Source organism: Mobula birostris, chromosome 9 (assembly GCF_030028105.1).
Source record: "Mobula birostris isolate sMobBir1 chromosome 9, sMobBir1.hap1, whole genome shotgun sequence".
In the NCBI taxonomy this organism is placed as follows: Eukaryota; Metazoa; Chordata; class Chondrichthyes; order Myliobatiformes; family Myliobatidae; genus Mobula; species Mobula birostris.
In genome coordinates, this window is record NC_092378.1 from 136,232,534 (window position 1) to 136,247,727 (window position 15,194).

The 15,194-nt window shown below is 44.2% G+C and overlaps 1 protein-coding gene across 1 annotated transcript in view; it reads left to right on the forward strand.

Moving 5' to 3' along the window:
• Positions 1-15,194, forward strand: part of LOC140203113 (syntaxin-binding protein 4) — a 133,761-nt gene that overhangs the window by 46,161 nt on the left and 72,406 nt on the right. The window contains exon 6 of the mRNA XM_072268936.1: positions 1,684-1,758. Coding sequence (XP_072125037.1) covers positions 1,684-1,758 — 75 coding nt within the window. The remainder of the gene's footprint in view (positions 1-1,683; positions 1,759-15,194) is intronic.

Genomic DNA, 15,194 nt, shown 5'->3' on the forward strand with positions numbered 1-15,194 from the left:
GGTGTTCAGCTAAATAATTCTGAAGTGTTGTGAGAGTTCCTGCCTCCACCACCATTTTGGGAAGTACCTCATTCAATTCAGATCTTTAATTTCCTAATTATCCTTAGTAGTTTTAAAATTTAGAGCTATGGTCATTATTTCTGAAATGCTCCCCCACTGACACTTCCTCTACTTAATAGAGTTACTGGATTGTGCAAAAGTCTGGGGTACATATATAGAGCTAGGATGCCTAAGACTTTTGCAGAGTATTGTAGTAATTTTATATATTTCACTGCACTGCTGCACAAAAAACCTAATTTCCAAAAGCCCATAAGATATAGGAGCAGAATTAGGCCACTTGACCTATCAAATCTGCTCTGTCATTTCATCATGGTTGATCCAATTTTCCTCCCAGGCCTGATCTCCTGCCTTCTTCCCTTATCGTTTCATGCCCAGACCAATCGAGATTCTATCAACCTCTGTCTTAAACACACATAAGGGCTTGGCCTCCACAGCTGCCTGTGGCAAAGAATTCCACAGACCTACCACTCTCTGGCTAAGGAACTTCCTCCTCATCTCCATTCTAAAAGGACACCCCTCTATTCTGAGGCTGTGTCCTCTGGTCTTAGACTCTCCCGCCATAGGAAACAACCTCTCCACATCCATTCTATCAAGGCCTTCCACCGTTCAATAGGTTTCAATTAGGTCACCCCTCATTCTCCTGAATTCTAGTGAAATTATATTTGCGAGTGATTATAAACCTGATTCTGATACAGGTTTCTGTTGTGGACTGAGAGAGGGAAGGGGTCAGGGAGAGGGGACTCATGGTTGGGAAAAGGGAAGGGAGAGGCAAAGGAACAGGAAGCATCAGCGATACTCTGTAATGATAAATAAACTAATTGTTTGGAACCATATGACATTGCCTGGTGTCTCTGGGCAGGGTGTGCCTGCACTTACACCATCCCCCGCCCTGGCACTCCTCTGCCACCTGTCCCACAGCCCTCCCGCGGCACTCAACCCTCGCCGTTCCCAACATCCTTTGCTCCTGCCAGATTTACAAACTCACTCTCCGCTCCACGTTGACAAATACAGCACTGTGCAAAAGTCTGAGGCACCCTAACAATATATGTGTGCCTAAGACTTTTGCATAGTATTTCTAAAGATCACATTTCCAAAGATTCAGCTCCTTTCTTCTCTGGTGATATTATCCACATATTTGATCAAAAAACTTTCCAGGATGTGCTTTAAAAGTTCCACCTTCTGTCAGAGTAGAATAAAGGATCATCCACAACAGTTTTTCACTATTTGTCAACATGTGTGACAATAATTAACCAATATCGATACACCAAGATGAGGAGGATTTTTTTTATTGTTGTACATGTCTTTTTCTACTCCAGAAATCTGAACCATTAAATATATTCAGGGCTGATATGGACTGATTTTTGAAATATAGGACAATTAAAGATAATGGGGAGCAAACAGGAAGTTAGTTGCAGGTGGAGTTAACAATAAGACCAGTCCTGATCTTATTGTGTAACAGAGCAGGTTTGAGGGCCCCTATTTCTTATTTTCTTTAGTTTTCAGGGAGCTGTTGAAACCAGGGAGTAAATCTTCAACTTTAGTTCCTTATAGCCATTACATTACTATGGATGTAAAGTCTGTTTTGGTGACATTTCTGGATTTATCAACCTTTCTCATTTCTAGTGCAGTGGAAATCCTTCGAGCTGCCTCTTCATCCAATAACATGAGGCTGATGATTGCACGGGATGAACAGGGAAGGTAAGAAACTCCAAGCCGTTAGACAGTAATCTAATGTGTTGTCTCTTTATAGAACACAGGGCATTGCAGGATGGTAGAGGACCTTCAGCCCACAATGTTGTGCTGACTGTTGTGTGCTTGACATGTCAGTAATATATCAGTAATGTTGTAAATATATTGATTGAATAAACATTCTTTTTTTTTAAGAAGTAACAGTACCATGTCATATGAGTGTGCCTCAGTTAAAGTAAAATCAAACGAACACAAGTTATCTCCCACCTCTGTTGTTCAGCTTTCAATTAATTTTTACATTTTGGAGTTACAAGACATAGCAGTGGTGATGAGTAAGTTTTAAATAAATCCGAGATGACTCCCTACCTCTTGAAGTGCAGTGGAAAGGGGACAGAAACGATTGAGTTGAAAAAGACAAGAAAGTATGAATTCTGGGTTTATAAACAGTAAGTACTGGGTGATAATAATAATAAACAAATAAAAGAGCAGAAATGGCTAGCTACACCAGAAAAATTGGTGTGTTTGATTACACAACAGGAAACTGGATATTATGTACTGAACAAATCAAGCAGTGTTTTGAAGCAAATGAAATAGCCAGTGAAAAGCGAGTGCCAGTTTTTCTGAGTGTGTATATATTGCTAATAAATTTCACTTCTCCAACCAAACCAGCTGAAATGAGCTTTGCTGATATCATGAAAGTAATGCAGGAACATTTAGAATGAAAATCATTCATAATTGCAAAATGCTTTAGGTTTCATAAGTGGAATCAAAAGAAAGGGGAGTCCATTTCAGTGTACATGGCTGAATTAAAGAGATTGTCTGAGCATTGTTAGTTCAGTAATGGGCTTAATGGTGCACTGAGAGATTGTTTAGTTTGTAGTATCTTACGACAAAGTATTCAAAAACAGCTCCTAACTGTATCACTACTTATATTTAAAAGAGCAGTTAGAATTGCTGTTGCCATGGAAACAGCAGAGACACAATTGAGTTGCAGTCAGGAATGATAGTGAGTATGAACAAAATTGCAACATCTAAACAGAAGCAACACACATAAAAGTTGCTGGTGAACGCAGCAGGCCAGGCAGCATCTCTAGGAAGAGGTGCAGTCGACGTTTCAGGCCGAGACCCTTCATCAGGACTAACTGAAGGAAGAGTGAGTAAGGGATTTGAAAGTTGGAGGGGGAGAGGGAGGGGGAGATCCAAAATGATAAGAGAAGACAAGAGGGGGAGGGATGGAGCCAAGAGCTGGACAGGTGATAGGCAAAAGGGATAACAGAGGATCATGGGACAGGAGGTCTGGGAAGAAAGACGGGGGGGTAACCCAGAGGATGGGCAAGGGGTATATTCAGAGGGACAGAGGGAGAAAAAGGAGAGTGAGAGAAAGAATGTGTGTATAAAAATAAGTAACAGATGGGGTACGAGGGGGAGGTGGGGCATTAGCGGAAGTTAGAGAAGTCGATGTTCATGCCATCAGGTTGCAGGCTACCCAGACGGAATATAAGGTGTTGTTCCTCCAACCTGAGTGTGGCTTCATCTTTACAGTAGAGGAGGCTGTGGATAGACATGTCAGAATGGGAATGGGATGTGGAATTAAAATGTGGGTCCAACGCAGATTTAAAGGTGAAACTTGCAGAAAATGAAATAAAGTATGACACATACAAAAGGGCATATCAGGCAGACAAAAGTAAATGGACTGAACAGTGAAGAGAAAAGGCTAGAGTCAAGTTGCAGTTTCAAAAAGAGCACTAATCTGTGTGCTGTTGATGAAAACTCTGATAGTGATGAGATTACCCTCAGGACTGTGTAGCCTTGACACTTACATTGTAAAAACAAAAATAGACAAGCAATATGGTTTAAACGGCAAACACGTTAAAATGGAATTGGACACTGGCTCGACTGTTTTGGTTATTCAAAACAAAAGAATTTAACAGAATTTCAAAGATGCTGGACTGAAGCTGGCAGATATCCAACTAAGAACTTATACTGGAGAAAAGATAATTCCTTGACACTGACATTTGTAACAATGAAATACAACAGCTAACAACCCACATTGGGCTTGTATGTGGTAAAAACAGGAGGCCCCGCATAGTGATTGGCTGAGACAGCTACAACTTGATTGGAGATCCATCCACCATTTACGTACAAAATCCATTGCAAGAATGGCATTGGAAAACTCAAACATATCAATGGTAAAGTAGTGTTAAATGAAAATATCACATCCAAGTTTTGCAAAGCCCATCCAGTTCCTTATACCATCCGTGATAAAACAGCCAGTGAGTTAGATTGCATGGAGGCAGAAGGAATTCTTCCCAAGGTTTAGTGGAGCCCATGGGCAATGCCAGCAGTCCCAGTAGTCAAGAAGAATGAGACTATCGGGATCCCTGGTGATTTTAAGGTCACTATCAACCCAATACCGAAAGTGGATCAATACCCTCTGCCTAGGATAGAGGGTAGCTTTGCAAACCTCTTTGGGGGAAAATACTTCAGCAAAGTGGACTTAGCTGAGACCTACCTACAGATGGAGATGGAATAAGAGATAAATGAGTTTCTCACCATAAACACTCACAAAGGACTTTATTGCTATAATAGGCTTATTTTTGGAGTAGCCTCTGCACCTGCACTCTGGTAGAAAGCTATGGACAGGTACTGCGAGGCTACCCAGGCACTCAGGGTTACCTGGATGACATCATTGTTACCGGTGAGGATGACAGGGAACATCTCCAAAATCTCAAGACAATATTAAAATACTATAAGATTATTAAATATTAGATCAGAGCAGGATGCAACAAGTGTGAATTCTTTTAACCAAGTGTCACAAGCTTGCTGAGTAAATTCAAGCAGTGCTGGATGCCCAAAGGCCAAAGGAAGTATCACATGATTTTTCAATTACTATAATTGGCTCATACCAAACTTAGCTACCGTGCTCCACCTCTTAAACTCATTGGCACAGATCAGGAAGAAATGGCAATGGACAAAGCAGTATCAGGTGGTTTTCAAAAGGCAAAGGAAATGGTGACTTCAGACTCTGTACTTATATATTATGATCCATATCATCCAGTGAAGCTTGCCTGTGATGGAGGTTGTCTGATATGGTGATTGAGAGTTGTTGTACCATCCAATCTGAGAGCTAAAGTGTTGGAGGAGTTGTATACACGTCATCTGGGCAAGGTTAAAATTAAAGCATTGGCTTGTAGTTTTGTCTGGTGGCCTGGGATAGATCTATAAACCAAGTAGCTTGTCATGCAGTGTGCAAGATGCCAACAGCAGTGCTTTTCCATCCCTGGGGAATGCCTGCATTGCCTGGCAGAGGATTCATGTAGATTTTGCCAGACCTTTCATGGGCAAAATTTTTTGGTAGTAGTCAATGCAACTACAAACTGGCCAGATGTGTTCCCAATAGTCTCCACTTCAGCCTCGCACACTGCTGATATGTTGAGAAGACTCCTCTCAAGAACTGGTGTTCCAGACACTTAGTCAGAGACAGTGGACCACAGATTGTTGCAAAACAGTTTCAGTAATTCCTGAAAATGAATGGAATAAGAAATATTACATCTACATCATACACCCAACCACAAATGGCTTGGTAGAAAGGTTTGTCCCGGATCTAAAGAATGTACTGTGAGCAATGTTAGCAGAGCACACTACACTGCCCTGCATCAGAATCTCGCCAACTCTCTCCTTGCATATCACAATGCAGCACACTCCACAACCGACAGCTCACCAGCTATCTGTTCCTAGGTCATCCCTTGTGTTCACGCTCCAATCTCCTCAAACCCAATCTCAGAACAATCAGCTGAGACAAATTGAGGGCTCCTTAAACAAGGAGGTTCAATGTTTCACTCCTGGACAAGCAGTCCTGGTGAGGGACTACAGCAGTGATTAAAAGTGGGTACTTGGAAAGATTAAGTACGGGACTGGACCACTCTCCTACACAGTGGAGATTCCATCGGATATCACCTAGAGACAACACATCGATCAGTTGAGAAGAGCAGAGTCAATTGTTAGAGAACAAAGGTGGCCGGAGGTGTCAGAACCACTTCCTACAGTCCCAGAGTCAATCGCTATGGAGGAGGCCCCAGAAACTGAGATTGTTTCACAGCTACAATTCTCACGAGCCGAGCAGAGTGACTCCCCTTTTCAGGAAAGATGTTATCCCCCAAGAGTTGAAAGACTCCACAATGATTAAATCATTAGACTTGAATGGGACAATTTAAAATTTACTATGCCGTGGATTTCTATATACTATATAGTATACTGTATATACTTTAACCAAAGCCATGATCACAGTCAGCTCTATGAAGCTATTTGTTATCTCTGTCAGCTCTATGAAGCTTCTTGATAGAAGCACGAGGTGAAATTATTCTGCTGCTGTTTCACCAAAAGGTATTGTAGATGTTGCTAACAAAAGCATTGGCAAAAGGAATCTCAAGTCCACTTGTGATTACTGAAGAAATTGATGCTCGAGGGGGTTAACGATTCAGCAGATTGAGACTTGCCATGGAAATGAGTTAGCTGGATTGAGCCAAATGGGTTTTTGACCTGGTACACATGCATGCATGCTGGGTCAAACTGCTTATTGAAAGATGAAGACAATCACCATTTAGGCAGGTAGCCAGGTGCAAGGATTACAGAGCAAGGACTGAGATGTAAGCTTCATGCCCGTCTCATTTAGCAAATTCTGTCTTAAAATAAAATCCTCAAATATACTTATATATGTTCACTGAGACAATAGTACATGTGGATTAAACTAAGTAGTTAAAAGGAATATTCTGCGTTAGAAAGAGACTTACATTTATTTAAACCACTGGTGCATCTGGTTCCCTTCTTTCTCTTTCTCCCATGGTCCACTGTCCTCACATATCAGATTTATTTTTCTTCAGCTCTTAATCTTTTCCACCCATCATCTCCCACCCACCTACATCCCTCTCACCTGGTTTCACCTCTCACCTGCTATCTTGTACACATATCACTCTCTGGATTCTTTCTCCCTTCCTGATGAAAGCTCTCGGTCCAAAATGAAACGACTTGTTTATTCCTCTCCACAATGCTGCCTAACCTGCTAAATTCATCCAGCACTTGATGTATGTTCCTCAGGATTTCCAGCATCTGTATAATTTCTTGTTTTGAGCTACCGGTTTGTCTCAAAGTTATTGAAGTATTTTTGGTGTGCTGTTGTTGTTGCACTGGGAAATAGTTCATTTAAGTTGAGCACCACAAGCTGGAGCAAAAAGGGATGAAATAATGAGTAAATAATCTCTTTCAGGGATAAAAACAGAAAATGGGGGTCAGGAAGATTTGTGGAGGGAGAAATTAAGTTAACATTTATGTCAATGAATTTTAGTCAGTACTGGAATAATGAAAGATCTGCTTTGGATATATTAGTTGAGAGATAAATAATGACAAGAACACGTAGCCGAAATAAATGAAATATTCCCATGGAAAGAATCATAAAGGGATTTTCTTCCAATTGGTCAATCTACAAAGGCAGTGAATGGTCTGGAAGCAAAAATGAGGTATTGGTTTTGCTGAAGGGTAAATGCACAATGGTGAAGCACAGTGACGACTTGTTGGCAGCAAACAAAACTACTAACTGCTTTATTAATCACATATTTTCTCTGAAGCAATCACTGCAATCTATAGCCTGTAACTTCCCTTTCGGAGTTGAGCCTTTGACCCACCCGCACAACCTAGCATTTTTGCAGCCTGAACGGAAGTCTCGAAGGTGCAGGATGGTTGTGGTAAGGCGAGTACAAACTGAATTGAGGTGTTAAGGCCTGAGCCTGAGAGCAGGAAATGAGCCAATGTTTGGCCATTACTGAAGCAGAGGCAATTCTAAGCAGCAGAACTGAGGCGAGAGCGTATCAAAGTGACAGGGCCCAGGTCTGAGAACGAGGAACGACTCAAGGTTTGGCTGATTTAAGCACCGGGCCAGATTGAAAAGGTCAGGCTGTTGGGGCTGGAGGAGAGGGATGGACCAGTGTTCAGTTTGCTACAGCCACTTAAGGACCCACCAATGGACAACCCCTTAGGAGAACATCATACTCGGCTCAAGTGATCACACTACTGCTCTGGGTACCACTTCAATGATCTCTGGGTTCAGTAAGTTTCCGCAGATTCATTGGCTTCAGTATTAGCTCTGGGCCCAGAATGGTGAATATCACCAATCTCACCCCCAAGATGTGGAGACAGAGCACTCCATTGTCAAGTTCTCACCATGAAATGATCAACTGGGGTGCTGTCCATCCCCTCACTAGTGCCCATTTTTCTATCCCAGTTCCCCAGCTAAACTCAGCCTCTCCCACTCCCTATTTATCATGACAGAGCTCCTCCCAATCCTAAGCACAATGATGGCCATGCACACTTGGTTCCCCTTCCCTGGCTACCAGCCCTGAACACAAGGGATTCTGCAGATGCTGGAAATCTTCATCAGCACACACAAAATACTGGAGGAACTCAGCAAGCGAGGCTGCATCTATAGAGGCGAATAAACAGTCAACGTTTCAGGCCAAGACCCTTCATCCAGTCTGCTGCGTCCCTCCAGCATTTTGTGTGTGTTGCACCAGCTCTGATCCCCGACCTTCTTTTTCCACACACAGTACACCTCAGCATTCCCAAGTGATCGGCACACTCTTCAAAGGTCACCTGGCTGTGACATTTGCTCTCCTCCCCAATAGCTACTGTTCCACCACCCAACATATTAGGTAATAATGAAGGAGAACAATTAAGATAAGCTCCTGACATTAAATTTGGTGGGCTTCTCGCATTATCACCCTCTCCCTGATAACAATGGACTCATTGTTCATGGCAAGAATGGTCCCTTGGGAGATCAGAACTTGTCCAACCACAGTCCAGTGAGAGAACATCTCCATCTGTCCATCATCCCTCCACCCGCTCCACCATTTCTGTTTCCAGCCATCAGGACCATCATAGAGGCTGATGAGCAAGCCTCCATATGCTTATCGATCGGGAGGTGTGACCTGTGGACCAGTGCTGCTGGGACACAAGCCAGGGCCTGATCAACCCTGGCTGGGTTGCCTGGTCGAGGGTGTCTGATGTTGAAAGATCCGAAACACCTGATGACCCCAGATTATATCACCGATGATGTGTCCCAGCACATATGTATCTCAGTACCACCTTCCAGGAATTCAAAGTCCTTTGATGGGAATCAAAGCATTCCAAACCACTGCCCTGAGAGATAGCTGTCTGCAGACAATCATCAAAGTTACTGGTGAACACAGCAGGCCAGGCAGCATCTCTAGGAAGAGGTACAGTCGACGTTTTGGGCCGAGACCCTTCGTCAGGACTAACTGAAGGAAGAGCTAGTAAGAGATTTGAAAGGGGGAGGGGGAGGGGGAGATCCAAAATGATAGGAGAAGACAGGAGGGGGAGGGATGGAGCCAAGAGCTGGACAGGTGATTGGCAAAAGGGATATGAGAGGATCATGGAACAGGAGGCCCAGGGAGAAGGAAAGGGGGAGGGGAGGAAAAACCCAAAGGATGGGCAAGGGGTATAGTGAGAGGGACAGAGGGAAAAAAAGGAGAGAGAGAGAAAGAGTGTGTGTATATAATAGTGGAAGCATTAGTGATAATTCTTCAAAACTCTTTAGATTCTGGACTAGTTCCTGAGGATTGGAGGGTGGCTAATGTAACCCCACTTTTTAAAAAAGGAGGGAGAGAGAAACCGGGGAATTATAGACCGGTTAGCCTAACATCAGTGGTGGGGAAAATGCTAGAGTCAGTTATCAAAGATGTGATACAGCACATTTGGAAAGCGGTGAAATCATCGGACAAAGTCAGCATGGATTTGAGAAAGGAAAATCATGTCTGACAAATCTCATAGAATTTTTTGAGGTTGTAACTAGTAGAGTGGATAGGGGAGAACCAGTGGATGTGGTATATTTGGATTTTCAAAAGGCTTTTGACAAGGTCCCACACAGGAGATTAGTGTGCAAACTTAAAGCACACTATATTGGGGGTAAGGTATTGATGTGGATAGGGAATTCGTTGGCAGGCAGGAAGCAATGAGTGGGAATAAACGGGGCCTTTTCAGAATGGCAGGCAGTGACTAGTGGGGTACCGCAAGGCTCAGTGCTGGGACCCCAGTTGTTTACAATATATATTAATGTCTTAGATGAGGGAATTAAATGCAGCATCTTCAAGTTTGCGGATGACACGAAGCTGGGCGGCAGTGTTAGCTGTGAGGAGGATGCTAAGAGGATGCAGGGTGACTTGGATAGGTTAGGTGAGTGGGCAAATTCATGGCAGATGAATGGTGGCTGATTAGGAAAAGGGGAGGTGCAACGAGACCTGGGTGTCATTGTACACCAGTCATTGAAAGTGGGCATGCAGGTACAGCAGGCGGTGAAAAAGGCGAATGGTATGTTGGCATTCATAGCAAGGGGATTTGAGTACAGGAGCAGGGAGGTACTACTGCAGTTGTACAAGGCCTTGGTGAGACCACACCTGGAGTATTGTGTGCAGTTTTGGTCCCCTAATCTGAGGAAAGACATCCTTGCCATAGAGGGAGTACAAAGAAGGTTCACCAGATTGATTCCTGGGATGGCAGGACTTTCATATGATGAAAGACTGGATCGACTAGGCATATACTTGTTGGAATTTAGAAGATTGAGGGGGAATCTTATTGAAACGTATAAAATCCTAAAGGGATTGGACAGGCTAGATGCAGGAAGATTGTTCCCAATGTTGGGGAAGTCCAGAACGAGGGGTCACAGTCTGAGGATAAAGGGGAAGCCTTTTAGGACCGAGATGAGGAAAAACTTCTTCACACAGAGAGTGGTGAATCTGTGGAATTCTCTGCCACAGGAAACAGTTGAGGCCAGTTCATTGGCTATATTTAAGAGGGAGTTAGATATGGCCCTTGTGGCTAAAGGGATCAGGGGGTATGGAGGGAAGGCTGGTATAGGGTTCTGAGTTGGATGATCAGCCATGATCATACTGAATGGCGGTGCAGGCTCGAAGGGCCGAATGGCCTAATCCTGCACCTATTTTCTATGTTTCTATGTTTCTATAAATAAATAATGGATGGGGTACGAGGGAGAGGTGGGGTATTAGTGGAAGTTAGAGAAGTCAATGTTCATGCCATCAGGTTGGAGGCTACCCAGACGGACTATAAGGTGTTGTTCCTCCAACCTGAGTGTGGCTTCATCTTTACAGTAGAGGAGGCCATGGATAGACATATCAGAATGGGAATGGGAATGGGATGTGGAATTAAAATGTGTGGCCACTGGGAGATCCTGATTTCTCTGGCAGACTGAGCATAGGTGTTCAGCAAAACAATCTCCCAGTCTGCGTCGGGTCTCGCCAATATATAGAAGGCCACATCAGGAGATCCCACCACTAAGCACATCTTTCCCTCCCCCCCCCCACTTTCCGCAGGGATCGCTCCCTACGCGACTCCCTTGTCCATTCGTCCTCCCCCATCCCTCCCCACTGATCTCCCTCCTGGTACTTACCCTCGTAAGCGGAACAAGTGCTACACATGCCCTTACACTTCCTCCCTTACCACCATTCAGGGCCCCAAACAGTCCTTCCAGGTGAGGCAACACTTCACCTGTGAGTCGACTGGGTTGATATACTGTGTCCGGTGCTCCCGATGTGGCCTTTTATATATTGGCGAGACCCGACGCAGACTGGGAGACCACTTTGCTGAACATCTACGCTCTGTCCGCCAGAGAAAGCAGGATCTCCCAGTGGCCACACATTTTAATTCCACGTCCCATTCCCATTCTGACATGTCTATCCACAGCCTCCTCTACTGTAAAGATAAAGCCACACTCAGGTTGGAGGAACAACACCTTATATTCCCTCTGGGTAGCCTCCAACCTGATGGCATGAACATTGACTTCTCTAACTTCCGCTAATGCCCCACCTCCCCCTCGTACCCCATCCGTTATTTATTTTTATACACACATTCTTTCTCTCACTCTCCTTTTTCTCCCTCTGTCCCTCTGACTATACCCCTTGCCCATCCTCTGGGTTTTCCCCCCCTGCCCCTTTTCCTTCTCCCTGGACCTCCTGTCCCATGATCCTCTCATACCCCTTTGCCAATCACCTGTCCAGCTCTTGGCTCCATCCCTCCCCCTCCTGTCGTCTTCTATCATTTTGGATCTCCCACTTTAAATCTCTTACTAGCTCTTCCTTCAGTTAGTCCTGACGAAGGGTCTCGGCCCGAAACGTTGACTGTACCTCTTCCTGGAGATGCTGCCTGGCCTGCTGCGTTCACCAGCAACTTTGATGTGTGTTGCTTGAATTTCCAGCATCTGCAGAATTCCTCGTGTTTATGTCTGCAGACAATGGTGTGTAATTATTCAGTATTCCTTGTTTTAGACTAAAGACTGGTTCTTGTTTATATTAACTGGCTCTTAATCCTATCCATAATCCCTGAAGGATGTCCCACCCCCCCCAACGATTCTTAACGCCATTACACTTCTTTGTCAAATATTTGCCCTGCTCAGTGTTGCTGCCCTTTTTTCATACATTATTTCAAATTCTCCACTGCTCCCAGGGATCCTACAATGCACATTGCAATGTACTCAGCCTCAGGCCCATATTTCAGAATGTTAGTTTATCTGGCAGTGTTATCAGATGCTTGTGTCAGCTTTCCCGATATTCTTATTAAGCACTCTGTCCTTACTGCCCATGGTTCTCACCAGATTACAGCCGGCCACTGTAAGTAGCATTGCAAAATCAGTGTGACTCACGTTTGTAATCACTGTAGAGCTTCTGATCGTTTCCTTCCTCTTGCACTCTGTACCGACACAGCACAGTGACCTACTAGCTGGTAGTGCCGCTAGCAAAAACTAACTGCTGGAGGGACTCTACGGGTCGGGTGGAGGGTGGTTAATGGTTCGGGCTCGAGACTCCGCAGTTCTGGAGATCTGGGTTCAGCCCTGATCTGAGGTGCTGTCCGTCAGCTCCTTGTGGCCGCATTTGTTGACCCTGGAAGATCTAGTTTCCTCACAACTCCCAACGATGGACCGGGCAGTTGCTCACTGTGAGATCAAAGTTCGAAGAACATTTATTACCAAAGAATGCGTATCTCACCATATGCTACCCTGAGATTCATTTTTTAGTGGGCATTCACAGTAAATACCGTAAACACAATGGAATCAATGTTAAGTGACACACTAACCAAGTCAGATTAACAACCGATGTGCGCAAGAAGACATACTGTGCAATCACAAAGAAAATAAATACATACATACATACATACAGCAGTGGATTCCAGTTCACTGGGCCACACCAGGACAAGTATATTTTGGCCAAATTAATCAGCTGCCCCAATTAGCCAAAGCTTCATGGAAAGGACAAACTACCATTTGACTGAGTTGAAAATTATTTATTTACATGAAATACAGAACAAATTAGAACACTACCAATACTACTAATGGTTGTCTGTCGTATCTGGGGATGACAGGAAACCACTGCAGATCTCATCTGCTCAGTTTGCAGGAGGTGACTTAACGTGCTAGGACAGGCATGACCCTATCTCACTGGCGTATGAAGCCCACCAGCTCCCCTCGTCTGGTTTGGCCCGCCTGTCAAAGCAGTGACCCAGGGTGTTGCGGCTGTCGTGTGCAAACAGCCACTTGGAGCCACAGGTGAGAGCTGAGTGTCCGGTGGGGACCGAAGACAACATTCAAGATGATTGTCAATACCTTCAAATTCTTGGTAGTTCTGAACTTGTTGAAGTAGTGAAATTGCTTCATTTTCACTCCTGGCCATTTCTGGCATCTCCAAGTCTGAATGCTTGAAACCCAAGTGAGCAGAACAATTCTGAATTGTTTTATTACTTACTTCTTGCCAAGTATTAGTGACAAAAATCACAGATTTTAGAACACAAACACACACAACTAATGCTATTTAAATACTGTTCGCTCTAAGCACGCTGTAGTGTCAAACAGCCACACAAGCACACATGACTGACGCTAGTTAGAAACAGTTCAGCAACAGTCTCCTGTTCCAATTAAGTGGCATGTTGTCCCAAATAAATGAAAGGAATTCCGGCTATTTTCTCGATTAGTTTTTGTTCCCAAATAAGCGGCTGCTGCGATTAACCAGAATCCACTGTATCGAGAAATGAGTTGTACAGTCATAGAACATAGAAAACCTACAGCACAATACAGGCCCTTCGGCCCACAAAGTTGGGCCGAACATGTCCCTACCTTAGAAATTACTAGGGTTAGCCCTCTGTTTTTCAAAGCTCCATGTACCTATCCAAAAGTCTCTTAAAAGACCCTATCGTATCCACCTCCACCACTGTTTCCAGCAGCCCATTCCACGCACTCACCACTCTCTGAGTAAAAAGCATACCCTGACATCTCCTCAGTACCTACTCCCAACCATCTTAAACATGTGCTCTCTTGTGGCAGCCATTTCAGCCCTAGGAAAAAGCCTCTGACTATCCACACAATCAATGCCTCTCATCATCTTATACACCTCCATCAGGTCACCTCTCATCCTCCGTCATTCCAGGGAGAAAAGGACGAGTACACTCAACCTGTCTTCATAAGGCATGCTCCCCAATCCAGGCAACATCCTTGTAAATCTCCTCTGCACCCTTTCTATGGTTTCCACATCCTTCCTGTAGTGAGGTGACCAGAACTGAGCATAGTACTCCAAGTGGGGTCTGACCAGGGTCCTATATAGCTGCAACATTACCTCGGCTCCTAAATTCAATTCCACGCTTGATGAAGGCCAATACACCATATGCCTTCTTAACCACAGAGTCAACCTGTGCAGCTGCTTTGAGCGTCCTATGGACTCGGACCCCAAGATCCCTCTGATCCTCCACACGGCCAAGTTCTTACCATTAATACTATATCCTGCCATCATATTTGACCTACTTGTCCTTGAAAGTTAGTGCATAGGTTGTGGAAGAGAAGAGATGGGAATCTGAGGGGAGATAATGGCATGTGAACTATGACAAATGGCAGAGACAGGATTACTCAATGAGCTGGCATAGGGCTGATTGTCTGGATGGTGTCTTTATATCTTGTGAGAAATTATGACTGCCTCAATATAAAAGAATGAGAAAATCTGCAGATGCTGGAAATCAAAGCAACACACACAAAATGCTGGAGGAACTCAGCAGGCCAGGCAGCTTCTATAGAAATGAATAAACAGTCAACATTTCGGGCTGAAACCCTTCATCAGGACTGGAAAAAAAGGGGTCAGGACTTTTTTTCCAGTCCTGATGAGGTTCTTGGCCCGAAACATTGACTGTTTTCTCTTTCCCATAGATGCTGCCTGGCCTGCTGAGTTCCTCCAGGGTTTCGTGTGTGTTATTTTGATATGAAAGGCCTAGGATTTTAATGCTTTTTTTTGAAATATCCTTTCAACCTGCCCTGCCGATTTCAATGATCTGTGCACAGATTCCCCAAGATCCCATGTTCCTGTAGTCTGTTTGGAAAAGTGCCTTCTTCT